The sequence below is a fragment of the Zootermopsis nevadensis genome, unplaced genomic scaffold (genome assembly GCF_977971745.1).
Source record: "Zootermopsis nevadensis isolate Lab colony 2312 unplaced genomic scaffold, Znev_1.0 Znev_ptg000012l, whole genome shotgun sequence".
In the NCBI taxonomy this organism is placed as follows: Eukaryota; Metazoa; Arthropoda; class Insecta; order Blattodea; family Termopsidae; genus Zootermopsis; species Zootermopsis nevadensis.
Genome location: NW_028259144.1, coordinates 4,031,977 through 4,055,087, shown reverse-complemented (window position 1 = coordinate 4,055,087; position 23,111 = coordinate 4,031,977). Strand labels below are relative to the sequence as shown.

Below are 23,111 nucleotides of genomic sequence, written 5' to 3'. Positions count from 1 at the left end.
AAAAAGTTTCACTTCATAAATATGCATTTTAGGCCATTCTGTCATCTTTTTAAATTACCTTCAATCTGCACAACTGTGTAAATTACTTCTGTCACAACCTGACACTTTTGCTTTTCTGCATGCTGATGTGCTCTTATGAAAAACTGTGCTTTTTCACAGCTCACTTATTACTGGTAACTTAAAATAAATAGTTTCTAATTATACTAAAAGTAAACATAAAATTTTCCTTATACCTAAGTGCCAAGAAATGGTATACAGCAGATAAAGGCAATACTCCACATATTCTAGACCATGGCACTACATGGAGGTGAGTGATCAGTTTCAAACTCTGGACGCTTTACTCCCACAGGAAGAGCCTTTGGTACCCACTGGACAAGAAACAGGGTGGATCCAGATGTAGCAACAAAGATAAAAATCCCTGCCTCTGCCAGGAATCAAATCCCAGTCATTCATCCTTTACTTACTCCTCTTACCTCTTTGATTCTTTGTAATGAAGAAGCCCTTAATACAATATTGCTTTGTCCTTGTAGTACATGCGTAATATTTCTAAAGCACAAATGTTCTTGTTTGAATGCATGGCATTATGGGAGTTCTGTTTGCAATGGAAATTATAATACTAAACAAACTCACAAGTCACTTATTATGCAAGTACGGTAAATACATGGTACTATACAATATACGAAGTAAGCAGAACACACCGATAAAAATAAATTATAGGATGTTCAATGTGAAAAGATGTAAAAATGTTTGTGATATCTAGTAACATACTGCTACAAAACTGTAAAAAAATCAACAATATAAGTACTAGTAAACTGAAAATTTGCAACATGCAGGATAATCAGGGCAAAGAAGGTGGAAGGATAAATTATAATTGAAAGAAGAGTGGAAAGATGTATGCTCACAGCATCAAAATAATTGTATACAATGAAACCAAATTTCATACAAGTTCTTAAATTCCTATTATTGTACAAAAAATTTGTAAATCACTCAGAACATTTACTTCACATCATTTATAACTTTTATCAAAAAAATTTCCTTCGATGCAATTTGAAAAAAGATAAACAGTGAAGTTCATACCAAAGAAAGGTATAATCAGATGACCAAGCACAAATTCATATCTTGACACAAATGTCTAGAAAGGCATATGAATGTGTGACAAAAAGTACCCAGGAATTTAAAATTGTGAAAGACATGGTTGGATTTCAAATGTACAGAAACAAGGGTAACAAGTGCCGAGACAAGGAGTGGCAGCAAGGCATTCTTCACTGTATACAAAACTGTAGAGAATGCCTACAAATTTATTCTAAAAGTTACATGTTCAAATCTTTCCACCCAATTGTTTCAATATAACATGTATGGAAGCAGCAACAGGTACTGGAAGAATACAAGGGGCGAAAGTTATTCTCACCTGACACCTGGGGTGGCAGGACTTGACCTACCACTGGCTGTTGAGCTAGAAGACTGTGTCATCCTATTGAGTAAAACACACAATCATAACTGAAGTTTCATTCCCACAATGAAACGTTTTCCTGCTGTTGTAAATTCTGATCTTATTACAAAACGTAAGTCTCATTGCCTTTTTCAATTGTGGAGATGATAAAATGTGATTGTAAATGGTGCATAAATAAATATTTTTGGAAGCCTTGCAAGGCATCCACAAATGTCCAGACACTACACATTCACCCTAAAGATAATAAATGGATGTTTACAAAAAAAAAATGACAATTCTCAACATTTGACACAGCTCTCCCTTGCAAGTCAAAGTTACTCCTTTTTTTATAATAATTCTTCATTTCAAGAAGTTATTATCCTTCATTTGGGAGAAAAACTCAACAGACGTTGGTCTTCATAATATTCCATCAGACATACCATTGAGGATACAGAGAGCATGAGGATGGCTGCATTCTTCAAATGTTTGTAAGTAATTCAATTTTTGATATGTCAGCACCCTTTCACGTTGTAAATGGTATCAAAAACATTTGGCCATAACATCAGATATACTTATTAAAATATCAGTGACATAGCTAAAGATAATGAGGAAAATAATTTAACCATAATACCACATACAACTGCAGAAATAGAAGAGAAAAAGAAAGAAACTTATACTTACACAGCATCATGTGCCCGGTAGCTAGTTGCATAGTGAGTTCCCAGGACATTGCCTACGTAAAGAAAATGAGTACATTACAATACACCGTTCAGATTAATCACCTATATTAAATGGATGCCAATCAGGTTCCCCAATATCACATACATAAATCATAAATGGAGTACATCACACCTAATTTTCATTTATCCTCTTTAAAACTTGTGTTTATTAACTATTTCATGATCAACTCAAAGATGCTTCATTGCTTTTTGATAATGACACAAGAAGATTTATTATGTTGTGATTACTAACTATTACTAGTACACTTTAATTTAACAAATGTTTTAACTGTTATGGAATTATACATGAAAAATTCGAAAGAGATACTGAATACAAATTTCTCATCATGAAGGTTTCCTATTGGATGTAACATTTTATAGTCATATAAAAGGTGGCATATAATTAATCATCCCATTTTATATAACTGGAATTAGGCTATGGTATTTTAATAATAAACTGGGAAGCAAGACTTCTTCAGTACTCGTCACTTACCTCGTTTGCTCTTTTGAGGAGAGATAGCAGAGTAATTATTGTGATTATTAATATCCCGTACTGACTGAGAAGACACTGATTCATTGGAACTACTAGTGCCACTATTGGTCGGGTCTGTCCGCTCAGAGTTGCCTGAAGAACAGAAAGAGCTATGCATTTTTAACACAAAGATACAATTGCTGTAGCAGATGCAATAACAGAACTTCTTCTTTGTAACATGTTTCCACTTTAATTGGGTTCCGTAACAGACATATCTTTCCATCTATCTCTGTCTTCCCACAACTCCTCCTCCTCAAATTCTTCCCATCATCTTCCTTCTGTGTGACATAATTTCTTACCTGCTGATCCCATCTTGATCTCATTCTTATTACTACGAACACACTATGACTGGAAATGGAAACTTTAAAAATCCTGAACTGTTGTTAAGTCCTAAACATATTGTGACCGGATATTATGAGATCGAGAATTTGGAATAGTTACAATAACAAATTAAAGAGATTAACATTTCTACAATATAATCAAACATATAATAACACTTCCAAATCAAATTCCTGAAACCTGCAGTATGGAATTTCTTATAGGCATTACAGCCTATATAAATAATTGTAAGTTATCAATAGATTAGCAAATGAAAGTATCTTGGAGAAGAAATGCCAAAGGGTTCTTACAGTTTGTATAGATTTTGGATTTACTCACCCATGTTTCCAAAGAGAAAAGCATTTTTATGCTGTACATGATGCTGAGGACTGTATCTATGCTGCTGAGAGCCAAGGGCCAACAGATTGCTCTCTGAGTAGGCCCCCATGCTGCCCTGAGGTCCACCTCTCATCCCTCCAGCCACCTTCTGATTGGGCAGCAAGAGGTGTTGCTGCTGTCCTGTGTTGTTCATGTGCTCTACTCGGCCCATAACATAACCTACACCATTACCTTCTCGTTCACGTACTGGTGCCACATTGTGTAGACTAGAGCTAAGGCTTATTGGGACAGGTCCATCATAATAAGACTTGATTACAGCCTGTATTAAGTAATAAAATAACATTAATACAAATGTAGAGATCATTATTCAAAATAATCTACATTAGTTGTGATAATGAAACTTTAAATTGAATGTGCAAGTAACTTTAAAGATCATCAAAGTGTACACAGAAATTCCAAATGTGATATATTACAAAGGAAAGGACTACTCTTTATTGATGTAAATAAAATTTTTAGACACAAAGTTCATGATGCCCATAATAAGATACCTATTATATCTTGAAGCCTCCTAAATAGCTGAATATTGTCTTTAAAAAATTAAATGTTATTACAAATTAATTACATATAGGTTTAGACAGAACTGTCTTTAAAATGACTTGTCAAGATTTGCTTCATAATCAAGTGAATAATAGAATTAAAGAAGGCCTCCAGTGACCACCGTTTTTGAAATCAGTTAAAACATCTCCCATATCCCTCTTAAGTTTACTCAAATTCTTAACAATGGAACACATAATTGCATCTGCAGAATACATACATGTTGTACAGGTGGGCCACCAGATGGGTAAAGGTTGAACTTTTGTGGACGTGAATGTAAAGGTGGTGATGGAGTGGTCTGAACGTGATTCTGTACTGGCGGACTGTTCACTGACGGAGAAGAACGAGCTTCTGGTCGAGAAGGATCAACTTGTTCTGGTGATGTTTTGAAGATCTAAAAAGACCATATATGAGGTCTGATAAATAACCAAATTGAGGTTTTGTGAGCAGCCACAAAAGTGATGAAAAGAGATGGAATATGTTGGATCTCATGACTATGGCAGTCAACAAGATTTTAAAATTTCATGTTGAACAACTATTGGGATTCAGTTTGTTTCTCTCGCTAAGATGGGGGGGCCAGAATTATGTTGAGTAAATAAAATATTGCAGGATTTGAGGTTTTCATGGCAGTGAGTCTGAAGATGGCTGTCTTCTGAGTTGTTGCGCCATGTAGTCTGGTAGAAGTTTACCGATGTTTCAGAGGTCCTTGCTGTCTCCATCATCAGGGCAATGAGCCTGATGATGGAGGCATCAAGGACCTCTACCAGACTACACGGTGCAATAGCCCAGAAGACATCCATCTTCAAATATATTATTACTAAAAATTCAGTTTGTGGCTTATCAAATACTTGGTATTAAATAAGAAGAGAACTGAGCATCAAGCACAGAAACACAATGCAAAATAATCCCACCTTTTCATAGTTTTCGATGAGAATTTCCACAACAACATTACAGAACTTAATATCCATTATGGCAGCAACAGTTTCTTCCTCTGGACGCAGCAATGTAGGGCCAAAACACACTCCCAGGTTGCTCACTGTCATAAGATTCTTATCACTCTTTGCTGCAACACTGCACATAAAATGCACTGTCTTAATGCCACTGTAACGGCATTACATCTTTTATAATGTAAACATTCATAGCACAACTCTTTATTCATGCTAAGTGACAATTTCGATTAATAAAGGTGTAAAAACACTGGGTGGCAACAAGAGACAAGACTATCCAGAAATCTCATATACATTATTGAAACTTAAAGAATTTGGCATTACTTTATTCCATTCAGGTTAATTTCAAAGAATACTCTTAACATATGATTTCAAACATTTATTCCTCTTACTTTTATTTACTTGCGTTTTCCTGTTATTTTTGTTATTGATATTCTTCCCATTGCTAAAGAATGTTTGCATAATCTACTACTTACTGATGGGCTTCACAATTTGCATGTGACTACTTGGAAACTTAAATTACAGAAGTAATACAATTCCTTCAGCAAAGGACAAGTGAAGCTAACACAGACTGCGTGTTGAGTGTTTAAAAATACATTGCAGTTCCAGTAAAACTGCTACATGATGCTCTCTTACAAGTAAAAAGGGCAATTAGGCAATACAGATGTGTAGCAATGTAAATGGTAATGAATTGTTTTTAATTGGCATACTCCACAGCATAAGAATGGCTTGCATGCAGACCAAGAAAACCTATGTATGGTTGCATGGCAAATTTAAGCAGTAAACAGGTACAATTCCAACATGAGACGGTAAAGTTACTCACTTCTGTAAGTGCTTTATAATAATATCCAGCATGTCACGATTCTGTTGCGGAAGCCTGTGGACGAGGGTATGAACATCATGCACCCTCAATGCTCTTGTCTCTTGTTCTGAAAATAGTAGAAAACAGAATCTAAAACAATTAATTACTCCAAATACAATGTGATCCCAGAAATCTATTTTCTATCTTAGAGAGGGTGGAAGATAAAATAAGCCTAAAAGATGCATAAAAAATACCGACTACATGTATACGTGTACAACATTTTAACTGATTCAAATAATTGACTTCAGACTTAAGAGTCATACTTCAAATCTCTTAAAATGTAATGTTTGTGTCATGCATATAAAATCCAAAAATTTCAAAGATAATTCATTTACACATTTCATTTAAATTGATGCTGCAGTAGAACTCCAGTATCCTGAAGGTAAATAATGCTACATCCATTGCTCAATCTTAAGAAAGAAAGAAAGACTTAACATTTTCATCATACTGAACCCACCAACTTTCACTCACTTTTCTATGTGGTCAACATGCTGTGACGCAGATAGCATAGCTCAGTCAGTTTTGAGACTAGGCTACAAGCTGGATAACCAAGGTCTGATTGTTGGTATAGCAGAATTCTGTTCTTAGCCACAACATCCAGAATGGCTCAAAGGACCACCAAGCCTCTTACAAAATTGGAACTAGGGATCCACTAAAGGTGGGTAATTATCTTGAGTCAGTGACTGACTACCTTCTCAAGGACGACTCTGTCCCACGGAGTGAGCTAGTTGATTAGCAATTAAATTAATTTACCTTTGTTATGTATGATTTCAAACACAGTTTCATATGCACATGCGTATAAGGAACGTGTTGAGAGAAACTTACTGGCTGCAGCTATAAAACCGTTGTGGTAACGGAATGTCATCAGAGGTTCTGGAAGGTTTCTCAAGTAAGTCTTCAGGGAACTGGTAATAGTTTTGCTCTCCCATTCAAAGTGATCATCCAGAGCACTTAGTTTGTCTGCTTTCCGCCGGTCCAGGCCCATTGACAGCAGTTTCGATACTTTGGAGCTGACTCCTACTACTCTGTACAGACCCTGCTCCTCGAGACCTGCGGACAAAGAATGAGCATACTAGAAAGTAAAGAGTAAAATTTTGAAGCAAAAAAAAAAAGAAGATAAGTTTCAATATCAGATTCAATCAAAATCCATTCATGCAAACATAAACATTTTTATTTTGTTTATAGTTCTGAAATATAACAATGTGACACTGCAAAATTTTAATGTAAGAGATACCTCTATTTTCCAGCACTTCAATACATCGCTTCACAAAATTGAAGCCTGTTTCATCCAGGTTCCTCTCTTCAGGTTTTGGTATCTTGCCTGGCATGGCATAGGTCTATAATAATAATAACAAAAAAGTTAAATGTATCCAAATTTCAGTCAACAGATAATATTGTAGTTAAAAGTTCCCAAAATAAATCCACAAGCTCCATCCATTATTCTGTAGGATTAGTTTTATTAATTAATCTATAGGCTCATTCATAACTTAAACACATGAACAAGTGCCACCTATTTACACACCAGAAGAATTGTGCAGCAAGCAAGAAGCACCTCTGTTCCAGAAAAGAACATTCAGTTAGTAACAATAGCCTTCAGCACCTTACCATAGCAAACAAAATTTAAACAAGGTTAATATAAAAACAAAACAACATTAAAGTCAAAAAGCGTTTTTTTCCTGCTCAACTGCTAAATCAACGTACAAAATACGAAAGTGAAGAAAAATTTAGATGCTTCAGACATCAAGAAGTGAGCAATTCCACAGTGAAAATGAGTGCAAGCCTGAAATAAAAATTATGTACAACACTGGTGTACACATATTTCTCAAAAGCATTATCTGGCTATTTTTCATTCTTCAATGTTCATGATCACTTACTGCGGATAAAATATCTAGACACGATACTCTATGATCAGGAATTAATTTTCCTTTTACTTCATACAAAGCTGACTATATGAAAAAAGTACAGGATAAAGTTTTATTCTTAATTAGATCTATGCACATAACTTGTTTGAATGATGAGGCATTTCTGAGGAAATTGAAAAAAAAATGTGTTATTTGTACAGCGTGTAAAATTAAGATTATGTTTGAACTAAACTGTACTTAAAAAAAAAAAACTAAATTTGACTGACAATATTTACTGTGGACGTTCAATACATCATTCACATAAACCTACTTAGCAGTTTTAAATGTATAATATCCAGACAGACAAACTAACAGAACAACAGATATGATCTCCTTTATCTGAACCTGTATTTTGCACTTTGTATGAAGTATGTGTAAAAAGGTAAAACAGAAACTACCACCTTACAATCCAGTGTCTAATGGGAGGCTTACTTTTCAACCCATTCTGTGTAATAAATGCCTCTACAATGAAATAGGATAGAGCAAGTCAAAATGCAATAAGAATGAAAAGAAAACAGAGCAAGGTCTTAGGAACAGTATGAAAACAATTGAATCATGCTTTTTTCCAGCTTTTTTTCCAAAAATTATTAAACTTCCAAAGAAATGCCACTGACAGGAAAAGTAAGAATTAATTCTGCTCCCACAGCACAAATATTAAACATTTATGTTAAATTCAACTGTGCACAGTGCAGAAATTATAATCTGGTGATTTCAAAGGGCTCCCACTCATCTGTTTTAAGCAATCATAAATAATACGTACGAAGAACACCACAGATAATTTTTATGTTTTCCAAAATGTAAAATGTGTTCCTTAAAAATTCTTACATCCTCATTAATCTATCAACTGAGACAACATTTATCAGCCATATGCATTTATTAATGCTGATTCTGGAATTGAACTATTCGTAAAGAGCCAGGAGAATCCAGTTAACAGAGTGACTGCCTAAGGCCAAATAACAATATGCCAGATTTCTGACAAGGGCCAAGTTTTTCTCTTCTTCAAATTGCGCAGATCAGCTCTGGCCCACCCGTTTTCAATCCAGTTGGCTTCTTTTCTCAAGGATCAAATGGAAGGTGAATAAAGCTGCTCAGGCTGGGGCCACATGACCGTACAAAGTACATCTGTTGCAATGGACGTACTTTTGTACGGACGTAGGTGAGGACACTACACGAGCGCAGTGTAATAGTATTGTCTGTACTTACAAATCAATTTTTGTTGTTCAGATTGTGAGTCAAAATTTTCAAATAAACTCTTGGACACCTGCACCCAAGCATTATTCTTCTTGTTCTTATCCTTGTATTCATTGTCAGCGGTATCCCACAAAACTGGATGTTGCTGTACGGCACTTATTAATGACTCAACATCCATAACTACTTGAAATATTATTAATACTATAATAATATTATATTGTTAATATTATGGAAAGGTAGAAAAGATGAAAATTGGAACAAGTGACGGACGTTGAATGAGAGCTCATCTGACCTCCCACACTCAAAGCTACACAAATCAGTGACGTCCGTAGTCATGTCTCAACATGCATGCTAGCATAAATGCGCAGATGAAAATTCAACATCTGTTGTAACGTGCGTCAACAGATGCGCGCGTGCTTCGTGTGTTGTACCCTATATGCCCCTTCATAATTCTATGATGGAAATTACGATGTGCGTTACAACGCACGTACTTTGTATGGTCGTGTGGCCCGAGCCTCACTCAATTTCATCTAATGCCAAAGTTAAGTGTGCTTGGAGCTTGACGTTCATATGCTCAGAGACAACTTTATCTTTTTCAGTGTTTACATTTTAATATCTTATGGCACCTGTGGCAGGCTTTTGTAACACAAGAATAATAAAATACCTACGTTACAAGTGAGAGCCCTGTTTCTGAGCTGTAAGAAAATGAAGTGGCAGCTCGCAGACAGTGAATTAAGAAGCTACATACCACATGCTGCTGACTATCTTCACTTACGGGTTCCTTGCCATCCATCACATCCATCCATAGTTTGCGATCATCTTCTGACAATGCTTGTAATGTGTACAGCATGCCTGGCCTGTATAGAATCGCATGATGTCAGACATTGCAATATTAGATAGAATCAAAATACATAAAAACTTGTTACATTACATACCAGCTTTTCATTTTATGAAAAGGATGCATTTCTTGAAAATTGTACAAGTGAAAATTCTTTAAAAAAAATGTATGTGTACTTATTGTATTAAAAAGTAATAATTTAAACAGTACTACTTCGATACTTCAAGACAAAGAGGTGTCAACTAATAAAGGAAATGATCAAGGGTAGGTAATAATTTTGAAATAATCAGGTTCAAGCACGGTGAAGCTTTGGTACACAGTAAAAAATTGTGACTGCAAAGGAACAAATAATTTTGTATTTAATGTATATATAAACAAAAATAAACTTGCATGTTACTTTAAATTTTCTCACAAAATGTCATAAATAACACACAGTGCAGATGATTTACAATGTAACAGATTTCATGAGTCATTTTAATTGGAGTATATATAATTCAAAAAAAATAAAATTATGTTAGGTCTTGCCTGTTATCAGATGTAATGTCAAAACAGAATCGTTTCTCTATAGAATCTGACATCCTCCGGGTACATGATGCTAGAATCATTGTGTCTGGTGAGGTCTGTAGAAGAAATGAGACACAAATCTGTAATGCAAGTCTGAAAGTTTAAATATGGGTAGACAAATGACAAACATTAACTCTGAAACAGACACAGTTTGAATCACTTACATGAATGCACTGATTCAGAGAGATTCCACTAGGGGACATGTGTCAGTGTTGAATGGCAATGGAGCTCAGCAAAATCGACAAGGAAAATCATTGTACTGGGAACTGTCCCGCAAAATAGCCTATGTACTAAACACATACTACACTAAGAATAAGTCTCTGTTTCTTGGTGCTTGTATACAGATTTGCACTGTGATGTGACAATTAGAGTGTTTATAAAAAAATACAAGATAATTTCATACACCACCTTTATAGCATGTATACTCTACACAGCACTTGCTATAAGAAACCTACAGGTCAATAACTGCATAGTCTTTAAATAACTCACAAATTTTCCAGTCATTTGATTGTAGGGAATCATCTTGAATTCCTTGCTATCTTTGTGGTAGATGCAATAGTGCTTCGTCCATGTTGTGCCAAACGCCTCTGCAATCAACATAAACAATTTTTTAAACAAAAAGCAATTATATGGCACAGTACAAATTAAATCCTAAATGCATTACACTTATCGCCATCAAGCCCAGTTGGCAAGAAAGTGTTAACTAATGACTTTAAGTATGAATCATAATATGAGTAGAACTTGTCCTCACACTCAAAATTATTCAGACACTGGTAATAACCAATATTTCATACAATGCAGAATAGGTATTAGCTGATAAACTTAACCTTGCAAAAGTAATGATGGAATTTAAGTACAAGATTTTCCATTTGAAATAATTTTTTATTTTCTTAAGCACATTACAGGAGACATGAAATACTGCATTGAATGACCAACTGAATGGGTATTACTCATACCAAACAGTTTACTGTACTTCTAATGTTATAGACTTGAATCACAAGATACTTGATACAAATCTTGGCCAATTACCAATATCGTGATCGAGTTTCTGTCGTTTTCCTCGTAGTTCAATAGCATTTGGTAATTTTATTTTGTTGAAGAAGTGTCTCATCGGAAAAAAACAGTGCAAGCTGCAATTGCTGGTGCTTGTATACAGTCAAGTTTTAATGCCAAAAGTCCTCCCTTCATACAAAAACCTAAAAGTTTCTTACACAATACTTTGACTTTCTGTTCTGCACTTCACTTACTTTTCTCCATAAGGAAAAGATAGCCCTCTCGCACATGTGACTTGTATGGACCTCCCGATTCCATGGATTTCTGCAAGAAGGAAATAGTTTAATAATTCATAAACTAACTAACTAACTAGATGGCTTACCGAACCCGAAGGTTCATCACCGAATTAACCAAAGCCCTCCACCGGACCCTGTCCTGGGCCAACAAAATCCAGTTTCCTTCAACTCCTATCTCGGATAGATCCCGCCTGAGATTATCCTCCCATCTACGTCTAGGTCTCCCCAGCGGTCTCTTCCCTTCAGGTTTCCCAACCAGTACCCGGTGCACACCTCTTGTCCCATCCATGCGCGCTACATGTCCCGCCCATCTCACTCTTCTCGACTTAATCACCCTCACAATACTGGGGGAGCAGTACAGATTTTTAAGCTCGTCATTGTGCAGTTTTCTCCACGCCCCATCGTCTTCCCTCTTAGGCCCAAATATCCTCCTCAACACCCGATTCTCAAACACCTGCAATCTGTGTTCCTCCCTCTGAGTGAGAGACCATGTTTCGCACCCATACAAAACAACAGGCAAGATTATTGTTTTGTATACTTTAATTTTCAGGTTCTTAGAAATCAGACGGGAAGACAAAATATTTTGGACTGAGAAGTAGCAAGCATTTCCGGAATTTAGTCTCCTCCTAACTTCCTCACAAGTATCATTTTGATTTGTTATTGTTGTTCCCAAATATTTGAACTTTGTAACCCTTTCAAAGGATTTATTAGCTACCCTAAGATAATTTTGCCCGCCTGTCTTCTGATGACGAGATACTAACATGTACTTAGTTTTTTCTGAATTTACTTCCAGCCCCACTTGTCTACCAGCCTCTAGTAAAACTTCTGCGTTCCTCTTTATTGTATTTATATCGTCCCCCAATAAATTAACATCATCAGCATATGCCAATAGCTGATGTGTCCCGTTCAATTGCAAACCCTCCTGCCTACCTTGGACCTTCCTGATGGCGTATTCTAGCGCAAAGTTAAAGAGCAAGGGAGACAAAGCATCTCCTTGTTTTAGACCGTTCTTGATGAGGAATGTCTCAGATACATATTTACCTACTCGAATTTTGCTGCAGGTTTCATTTAAGCACATTTTTATTAGACCCACTAGCTTCTTTGGTATACCAAATTCAATAAGAATATTATATAGCACTTCTCTCTTCACAGAGTCATAGGCTTTTTTGAAATCTATAAATAACTGATGTACAGTCCCACCGAACTCCCATTTTTTCTCTAGTATCTGACGAATGCAAAAGATCTGATCAATCGTTGATCTGTTTCGTCTGAACCCACACTGATGATCCCCAATAGTTTCATTCGCATATGGGGTTAATCTTGCCAAAAGAATGTTGGATAGAATTTTGTATGAGGTTGATAGCAGCGATATTCCTCGGTAATTACCACACTCAGTCTTGTCCCCCTTCTTATAAATAGGAATAATTATGGATTCCTTCCATTGATGTGGCATCTCTTCCTTATCCCAAATTAACTGAATAAGCTTATGGATCCTCATATGCAACCCTTTGCCACCTGCTTTAATTAATTCGGCCGGAATCTGATCAATTCCTGGAGATTTATAACTTTTCAACTTCCCAATGGCTAGTTCCACTTCATCTAAGCTAGGTTCTGGCACCAACAGTTCAGCTGTATGCATTTTAATCTGTCTAATATCACCAGTATTATGAACATTTAAGAGCTCGCTAAAGAAATTTTTCCACCTATTCACAATTTTTATTGGATCTGCAAGCAAATTGCCACTATCATCCTTTACCAAATTAGTCTGGGGTTGATATCCTTTCTTAAAGTTATTAATGCCTCTGTACAGGTCTCTGATGTTTTTTTCCTTATTATTTGTCTCAAGTTCAGCAATTTTGCCCTTCAGGTATTCCCTTTTCTTAGTCCTAAAGGTTCTACTAGCCTCACGTCTCACGTTACATAGATTATCCGCATTTGTTTTGTTTGGGTTCTGCAACCATTGAAATTTTGTTTGCTTCCTTCGATCTATTAATTTTGAACATTCTTCATCAAACCACGGTTTATTTTGCTTTCTCCTGTAGTATCCTAGTTTCTCTTTTGCTGAAATTTTGATGCAGTTTCTGACATTTTCCCACTCCCTGTTGATGTCCACACTTTCATTATCCTCATTTGTCTCTAAAATTTGAAACCTATTCGAAATTTCAACTTGATATTGTTCCTTTGCCTCTCCCTCACTTAATTTTTTCAAATCAAATCTTTCTGTGTCAAAATTTTGTTTAGTTCGTCTACTTACTGAAAGCCGCTCCCTCACTTTTGCTACCACCAGATAATGATCAGTGTCGCAATCTGCTCCTCTGAATGATCTCACATCAATTACATTTGTCTGCCTTCTCTTATCTACTAAAACATGATCTATTTGATTGTGTGTTCTGCCATCTGGGGAAGTCCAAGTGTATTTATGAACATCACGGTGTGGAAATTTTGTACTTTTTACAATTAAATCTTTTGACGTAGCGAAGGTCACTGCTCTGACGCCATTATCATTACTAAGTGCATGGAGACTCTCGCTGCCTATTGTGGGTTTGAAGACATCCTCCCTCCCAATTTTTGCATTGAAATCTCCTAGCAGAATTTTCATGTGATACTTGCCAAATGTATCAAATACTGATTCCAATTCTTCATAAAAGCTATCCTTGATATCATCGCTTTTGTCTTCAGTTGGGGCATGAACATTAAGGACAATGATGTCGCACCAACGTCCTTCCAAAATTACGTAAGACAACCTGTCACTAACAAATTCTACTCTCTTAACTGCTGCCCTAATTCTGCTATGAACAAAAAAACCCGTCCCTAGCTGATGATTGTCATTCCCCTTTCCATAGAAAAATGTAAAATTGTCCACTGGGATCGTGCCCTCCCCCTCCCATCGCACTTCCTGCACTGCCACTAAGTCTAACTTATAATTCCCTAATTCCCTACACACTGATTTCAGTGCCCCAGCCCTATAGAGGCTCCTAATGTTCCAGGTACCAAATCTCATGTCCTTTTTCAATTGCCGTGGTCGTGCCAAAGAGTCCGTCCTGATCCGAGGCTTGGTTGATTTGTTCGTAACACATATTTTTTTTTAAAGGTGAAAGGTTGTTAGCCCTACACCCAACCCCCAACCTGGAGGACCAGGGTATCACTCTTAGTCTAGCGCATCTCCTTAGACCTGTCCGGCTTGGGTGACCCTACCATGAGCCGAAGCTCAGGCCGGCATAGCCCTAAGGGTCATTTGAGCACGCAAGCCTCCTCACCCGGCAGATTGCCTTCGACAAGGTGGTGATACCTTCGAGAAGGTTAATAATTCATATGTAATTTAATTGTGCTGTGCCTACTGTCCAAGATATCTAATGTCTGCAAAGCATGTCAAGCAGACTGAATGAGAGTGATGTCTGCTGGGATGAAGAATAAGAGGGAGGGAGGGGAAAATACTCTGCTAAAATGTTCTAGTGCAGCTCAGGATATCACAAATTCCATGTAGGCAAGAAACCATACCTTTTTAAAAAAACAGTGATGGGCAACAAATAAAAGGGATTTAAATCATATTATTTAATATAAGATACTGGCATTTGTGAAGTACTAATGACTAGTTTAATTGTCTCAAGCTTTTGGTCAGGCCACATATTATTATTCTGACAAATTTAAATAAAAACATGGAACAAAAATAAGAGACATTTTGCAGACAATGTTCCCAGTAGTTAATTAAATTTGAGAAACAAACTCAGCTCAGACTGTATCAGATGGAGTTTGACTTCTCAACCAGAACTTCATATTCATAATCCACATTCCACCTTACTATCACCATTAATAATTTAAATGCAAACACAAATGCTCAATTACGTAACGTAGCCTGTTACCAGTATAAAATATCTTGGATCACTCTTAATGTCTATCCTACAAACATCATTCAAAAAGTACATGAAATATCACCAGTTCCACTTAAGTATTTACCGTTTGACGCACCTCTAGCATCTTCTTCATAAGGGACTCTGTCTTGTCGCGGGTTGCATTAAAGTTTTCTCTTGTCTGTAGCAGCAGCAACAGCGGTGTCAGCAGCATGCATTGGCAAAACACAGAATGGCTCAGCAAACACAACAAAACCAATACAGCACAACACATAGATCTAATAATTACAATGTTTTTAGTAATTTAGTGATGCATATTATCCAAACACATTTCCAAATCTAATGCAAAAGGATTCACAATTCAATAAAACAATTCTCTTTACCTCATACTGTTCTGTAAGTGCCACTCAAAAGGAGAAAGATTAGTATCATGATGTGTTAAAATTGTACAAATGCTTCTGGAGATACATCATTAGAATTAGAATTTAATCACAAAGTATTGCACAAAGATTAGTGTAATACCAAGAAATCATAGGATTTTGCATTTTCAGTATGTTCAAGTCAAAAGTTATAGTATATTTTTTCTTGCAGTGTCAGATGATTTCTTTGTAAACAGTTACAATTTCCTTTTAACAAAAGCTATAAAGCAATGAACAACCAACAGGATCCCAAAAGATACATGAACTATGAACTTGAAAATTCTGAGCAACTACAGACCGTTTAAAAACTGCTTCCACGTCTTCATTTGCCCAGAAATGCAGTCACTGCCTTTCCCTGTATCGATTATATTGTTCATACTACAATATATTTTATGAAATCTAAAAGTCCAATACTATGTTCATTAAAACCTGCTACTGGTCCCTATCCCAAGTCCGATGAGCCCAGACCACATTCTCAGATTCTTTGATTTTAAGATCTATTTTAATATTATATCCCATCTATGCATATACTCTGAAGAAGTCTCATCCCTTCAGACTCTCCATTGTACTGTATGCATTTTGCACCTCATCTTCATGTCTCATTATCCATAACAATATTTGGAGAAAGGATAGCTCAGTCAATATAGTAACTAGCTACGTGCTGGACGACTGAGGTTCGATCCCGATGTGGGGCAGAGGATTTTTCGTCTAGCCTCTGCATCAAATCCAGCTCTGGGGCCCACCCAGCCTCCTATTCAATGGCTACCAGGGTTCTTTCCCGGGAGTAACGCACGGCTGGAGCGTGATGCTGACCACTCACCCCATCTAGTGCCGAGGTCAAGAATGAGTAGAAGCTATACCTCCTCTCCCCACAAGTGACCCACATGGCATGTAGCGGGATGGCTTTACTTTTTTACTATCCATTCTAAACCCCAGAGATATTCTTGTTCTTCAGACTGTGCCAATCAAATGTTACATTTCATTACCTAATTTATAAATCATGCTAAATACTACTTCTCACTCCACTCTTTAGCACACACTAAACAGAACATTTGCCTGTAAACCATTACCTTTTGGATCTTGAACTGAAGTTCCCGCATGTATGGCTTGAACTCGTTGGCTACTTCATGGCCCTGGTGGTAGAAGGTGAGCCAACCATACATAAATCCCAGGAGCTAGGACATAAACACACAGTTCAATGCTCGCATGCTCTGCTCTCATACAACTATAATTTATTAGTATGAATTTTTAAATTATGCTCAAAGAAATTTATGAATAGTAGGTAACGGACGAACTGCATTTTTGTCACACCTATTTGTTCAGTGTTGAAGTTGGAACATGTGTGTAAGAAAGTTCATGATGTGTATTTCGGAGCCTCAAAATTGACAGTTATAATTGTTTTGCTTCAAAACTCAGATAAAATAAATAAAAATAATTTTTCAATATATCTGCATATATATCTCATAAGCAGGAGAAATGAAGGCAGATTTAAAGGGGTTATACAATGTAAGATACCGTAACTATTCAGTCAGCACCACACCAACTACGTCAGATTGTAGTCTACAATGTGTCATTTAGGTGACTTTCATGAGCTGCTTGCTGTTGGTCACTGGCTTAAGGAAGGGAATTGTAAAAGTTGGGTGCAACAACAGAAGCCATCATCCCTCATTCTCTCACAACTGGATGTTCAGTTTCCACTGCACCTTGTCTGGGGGAGATCTCCCAAATAGAAAACACTTATGTAGGGAACATAGAATTACATAAAATGAGTAACTTACATGTGAATTAGGTGAAAACAATAATGAAAGAAACAAATCATATACAATGAAAACTTTACATAAAAATGAAACGGGAAACTACAGCGGAATGTGTTTATATCAAAACCCAAAGGGACAGGAAGGGGTCAAACACCAAATTAGACTTCATTCTCAAATACAGAATTTAGTCACATTTGTGATTCATGTTTACGACAAAACATAAAATGCTGCTACAGGATGATGGTCATATCATTTTACAAATCATACCTCATTAAGCCTTCCATCAGCTTTGCAAAAGAAACATGTAAGAAAATTGGTTTCAGTTTTCAACAGACTTTTTGTTTTTGTTAAAATGTATGTTTAATGATAAAATAATAAAAATAATACACCAATGTGTTCTGAAACAAAAATAATTATGTGCATACTGTGGAAATGCAGCTGTAAACATGAGAAATGGCCACGAGAATAGAGAATTAATTGGACAGTATTGAGTTTAGAAATTAAGATTAAATATTAATCATATGTAGGCCTATGGTTACAGACATTAAACAGCCTGGAGATAAGTACTGAAAACTAAGAACTAATTTTCTTTACTATCATAAATCATTTATTTCCAATTCTATTTTTACAAACCTGTAATGGATATTATCATATTTATCTATATGTAATGACTCTTTTCTTACTCCATGTATTTCCAGAAAAAATTACTACGCAATATGGTAAAATACCTTTCATAAATTAATATGCTGTTAAGTTTTCAAGAGGTATCTGGAAGATAATAAATAATCGTTATAGTTCCACTATGAGTAAATTTTCTAATCCCCAATATGGAGTATCAAACCATTTCAATGTATTAAAAAATAAATGTAACTCAAACTCATTGAGTAAAAGGAATTTCTGCACATTATAACACTTACAGTTTCAACAAATTCAAACTTCTTCCTTTCTTGCACCTCCTGCAGCAGGAAGACATATTCGAGGCTGGCACGGACAAAATGGCGCTGCTCCATTATGAGTGTTGCATCTGCCTGTAAGGCAATAATAAAAACTTACGGTACTTCACACAAATGTTCAACTATATGCATAGCTTCAGAGATGTTCAGTACATATGCAAAGAAGCAGAAAGTTAATTATTTGAGTAGCAAATTAACTTCTTCGACATTAGAAATTTGTGTGCCATTAACTCTGAATCAAATTGACACAAATACAAGAACTTTGGTTCTGTACCACAGATTATATCCATTGACATTCAATGATTTTTATTTGTGCTAAGCCCCTATCTGTTCAAATACTTCTTCGATTCTAGTGCTGTGTTATGACTTCTACATAAATCACTTTATATTCTCATAATAAATCAGTTTTGAAATTTGCTATATACTTCTTGTACTCCATTTTTATTCAAATTACTTTCCAGTTCGTACTCTCATTCCCGTTTTCTTATAACTTTTATACACTACTTTGAAGAAGCAATGTTCCTCAGAAACACAAGAAAGACTTCTGCTTCGTATTCAGGAGGCAATGCTTTCGAACCTCTACCCAGAGACAGGTTATCTTGACTGTGGTTCTTCGTGTTTGACAAGCAGAAATTACCGGAAGCAAACATGTTTCACCATATCGAATAGCAACCTCGAATCAATGGCATTACTCAAGTTGTTCTGAGAATGTCATATGATGGACGGAAAACACAATTACAAGTTACCGATATATAAACACGTATAAATCAGAATATACGTTTACGTCGTCATAGCAACCCATTTGTGTCTTATCATCTGTGAATATCGTCGTAAATGTAGTAACCAATATTACATTACTTAAAACTACGATGTCTTTGCATATAATTCATATCACGTTGAAACTGTTATTGGGGATATATTTCAGCTCTCATCATGTAAAGTACGAAACTTATTACGTCTTTTCTTACATCCTCTGCCAACTGGCGAGAAAAGTATGAAAACGGTGTTTAAATTTCCCACTGGTGCATGAATGCACGACACATGTTGCAAATAGAATCCATTTACGCTTTAATGCTGACGTAACGAACATTCATCATTATCTGAACTACGTCACTTCCCTCTGTAGAACAGACAGGGTCACATCGTGTACATTTCGTAACCTCTTACACGACAAGCGACGTCACAACCCAGAAGTCCCAGCCCATAAACCTTCAAGAGGTCCTCCGACCAAAATTCTGTACACTATCGTAAAAATATCAGACGAGAATCTATTACAAAAACGACTGGATACTCTGGGCTAATCATTATTTTCACGTAAAGAAAATGTCTTAATCCCGTTACCTACCATTTCCGACTTCGCTGACGTCATAGGAAACTACCATTACGATTCGGTCTTCAAGTACGAACTACTTGTGACACCAGACACGAGCAGTTGTTCACATCTCAGAAAAGCACAAGGCAATGATGCATACAAAACGAATTGTTTTCTTCTGGACCTCTCGGAGATGCGACCCAGAGGTCTAATTAAGATATCATTTCTCATAGACTGTATAAGAGAAACGTAAAATGAGCGAAGGGAAAAGCATTTCCCAATAACACAGAACGCAAAAAGGTGTATTACAAATTAGCTGAGTAACACTGTCCAATGAAAAAGAAAATGTCTCAGATTAAAAAAAAATGTATCAGTTACATGAACAGGAAACTCATGTTCGTTAAAAATTATTCAGAAATAGGTCACTATGAAATACCACGACCACAGCGATACAATTTTGATACTTGGAGTTCGTTAATCGATTCCACTAGACACTCTACAGTATCGTATCACCCAGGCACGTCTTCAACGATATGGCACTTAAAATATCCTGACAGATGTTAGACACGAACCACACGTAACAACCACGGTACGAACAACACTGTCGCAAATACTTCATCAGAAGGTATGGACAAATGAATGAGAAACGTCTGTTTGCATTTATAAGATGGCTGGCAGCCTGGAGAAGGGGTGGCGGACACGGTTCGCGCACTCTCCCACGTGGTAGCGTCAGGATCAATAAGTACACGCACTAACATCAGGCAAAGAACAGATGGATGTGGGTGGGGGGTATACATTCCGCAGAAGTCACGCTCTCCGTTGCAAAAATTGCAGAATTCCATGGGGCAGAGTCCTTGAGAAGCTAACAGTCGCTCAACTCGTTCTTACGGAAACCGACAATTAACAAACGTGTTTTCAAGAACCCGTCACTGGGACCCTATTATGAGCTAAATGAACCTAATTGATGGTGTCATATCCCACCTATTTTAACATACGTTTTAATACTGCCGTCTTATGTATGCGAAGGACTCCAAACAGGTATCTGCCGTTCAGAATTCCCGACTAAAATTCTGAGCTCATTTATCATCTCATCATCTTCGGTGTGGTGACCTTAATGATATCGGGTAAAGAGTATAGATTATGAAGCTCCTCATGACACAATTTCCTCCTGTCACTTACTCCATTTTAGGTCCAAATGTCCTGTTCCCAAATACGCTGAATCGAAAATTCTTTCCTTAGGATAACAGTCTAAGTTTCACACCCGTACAAAACAGAAGACAAGGATTTTAAGCTGAATGATAACCTACATTTCCTGAATGTCCGCTTAATTTCATGACCTTAAATTCGATATACGTATTTGAAGCCCTGTAGAACGCTGGCCTTGTAATCCTGGGGTCTCGGGTTCGATTCCCGAATTTATAACTTGTGTTGGGCAAGGCCGTGGTCTAGGCAACACGGAGTTTTCCTCCGGGGGCTTCCCCGGTTTCTCCGTGGCATCCCAACAATTACTCCATTCACACACAGAAGAAGGCAATGGCAAACCACTTCTGGATCATCTGCCAAGAACGTATATGAACAGGTCCCAGTCCGAGAAAAGGATGGAAGGATCCTGTTCATATGGACCTGTCGTCAGACAGAACACTAAATAATAATAAAATAAATTAACGAACTGTCAGTAGATAACAAACACGAAACAATAATTATCGTAATCTGAGCCAAAATTGGAGGGTGTCAACAAATTTTAATAATTATACCCAACACACAATTTCATTAAAACACTTCTGTGCTTCTCCATTTGTTACAAACGGTTTGACGGAAGGACCGACAAACACGGCATTTCTGCAGCTTCGCGACTAAAGCACACGACTAATTATAAAACACACCCAGCGACGAGCGGTAATGAGACACTACGCCATGCAGAGAGGAATGTGGGGGAGACCACAAAGGGCCTGTGGGGTGCCAACTTCAATTAAAACGTGGGGACAGGGGAAACCGGTGGACAGGAAAATGAATGGACGTGCAGCAGTCAGGGAAACAAATTCTGCACACACCAGATAACCCTCTATTCATCCAAAAACGGTCTATTTCGAAGTAAAGACTTACACACAAAAGTATTAGTCGGATGTCTATCGGATTCAGTTAAAGTTTAAATGACACGATCACAGTTCTGAATAATTTAGGTTTTATCAGCCAGCACCACGCGAGACAACTTATTAAAAACTTTTTAATGGGCATATCAAGTCAGTCTGTAGCGTTGTCCAACACCAGAATGGCTTCAAATAGCGTGGTCAAACTGGCTCTAGCTCACATGTAATTATTCGTTAATCCACTACCAGTTACTATAAACTCATTCATTTTCTCCACGTCAAAAGATTTAAAAAATCGTGAATCTTATCGAATCTCGGTCAAGTCTGAGCTTTTCTTTTTGTGATTTCCTTAATCTTCGCAAAAAAAGTCGTTCAAGTGGCCACTCCCATCTCATATCAAATTCTTACTATCTACAGTCAACATACAACGGGAACTTTAATGCAGTTTACTGATATTTAACACAGCTGGAAATCTGAATGAAATTACCACCGCAAAATGGGAGTAATAACGTTTTGACTCCGTGCGGACTCGTAATACGTTTAAACTTTTCTGAGGAATATGCCGCCTCCATCTTCAGATCGTCCACCTCCGCGATAACCTCAAACATCACAAAAAAAGGTGAACATTGTGTTCAAGGTACTATAAAATGCATCTCTCTTCGCGGCTATCATGCGAACAGTGTGCTGATTTAACAAAGAGAAAGTTTGAAATACAAACCGGAAGTTGAGGAACTGATGAAGCCTATCGATAGAAATGCTTCCCTGACGTTATTCAAATACTAAACCCAAAAGTTACAGTAACTAACTCCTTATCTATGACGTGGTTTGTTAGACACGTGCAGTCTGTCAGAAACAGCTGCATTCAACTGCAACACTACCATCGCAATGTTTGAAACTATCGGTGATTGCGTATTTATTATAACGTAGTACATGGTCTCTCACTCAGAGGGAGGAACACAGATTGCAGGTGTTTGAGAATCGGGTGTTGAGGAGGATATTTGGGCCTAAGAGGGAAGACGATGGGGCGTGGAGAAAACTGCATAATGATGAGCTTAAAAATCTGTACTCCTCCCCCAGTATTGTGAGGGTGATTAAGTCGAGAAGAGTGAGATGGGCGGGACATGTAGCGCGCATGGATGGGACAAGAGGTGTGCACCGGGTACTGGTTGGGAAACCTGAAGGGAAGAGACCGCTGGGGAGACCTAGACGTAG

The 23,111-nt window shown here is 37.0% G+C and overlaps 1 protein-coding gene across 12 annotated transcripts in view; it reads right to left on the bottom strand.

Moving 5' to 3' along the window:
- The window catches only part of Graf (GTPase regulator associated with FAK), a 60,467-nt gene that overhangs the window by 6,546 nt on the left and 30,810 nt on the right, over nt 1-23,111 (bottom strand). For 4 of the 12 annotated variants that reach the window (XM_022069725.2, XM_022069730.2, XM_022069734.2 and 1 more), the window contains 16 exons: nt 18,465-18,575; nt 16,861-16,965; nt 15,478-15,552; nt 11,482-11,551; nt 10,724-10,821; nt 10,196-10,290; nt 9,581-9,689; nt 6,975-7,077; nt 6,566-6,790; nt 5,702-5,807; nt 4,843-5,002; nt 4,152-4,325; nt 3,338-3,656; nt 2,642-2,773; nt 2,111-2,162; nt 1,409-1,471 (listed from right to left, as the gene is read on the bottom strand). In XM_022069725.2, the coding sequence (XP_021925417.1) occupies nt 1,409-1,471; nt 2,111-2,162; nt 2,642-2,773; nt 3,338-3,656; nt 4,152-4,325; nt 4,843-5,002; nt 5,702-5,807; nt 6,566-6,790; nt 6,975-7,077; nt 9,581-9,689; nt 10,196-10,290; nt 10,724-10,821; nt 11,482-11,551; nt 15,478-15,552; nt 16,861-16,965; nt 18,465-18,575 (1,997 nt within the window). Of the gene's footprint in view, nt 1-1,408; nt 1,472-2,110; nt 2,163-2,641; nt 2,774-3,337; nt 3,657-4,151; nt 4,326-4,842; nt 5,003-5,701; nt 5,808-6,565; nt 6,791-6,974; nt 7,078-9,580; nt 9,690-10,195; nt 10,291-10,723; nt 10,822-11,481; nt 11,552-15,477; nt 15,553-16,860; nt 16,966-18,464; nt 18,576-19,845; nt 20,485-23,111 lie in introns of those variants that run through there. The other 8 variants (XM_022069727.2, XM_087347638.1, XM_022069726.2 and 5 more) reach the window with 6 other exon arrangements.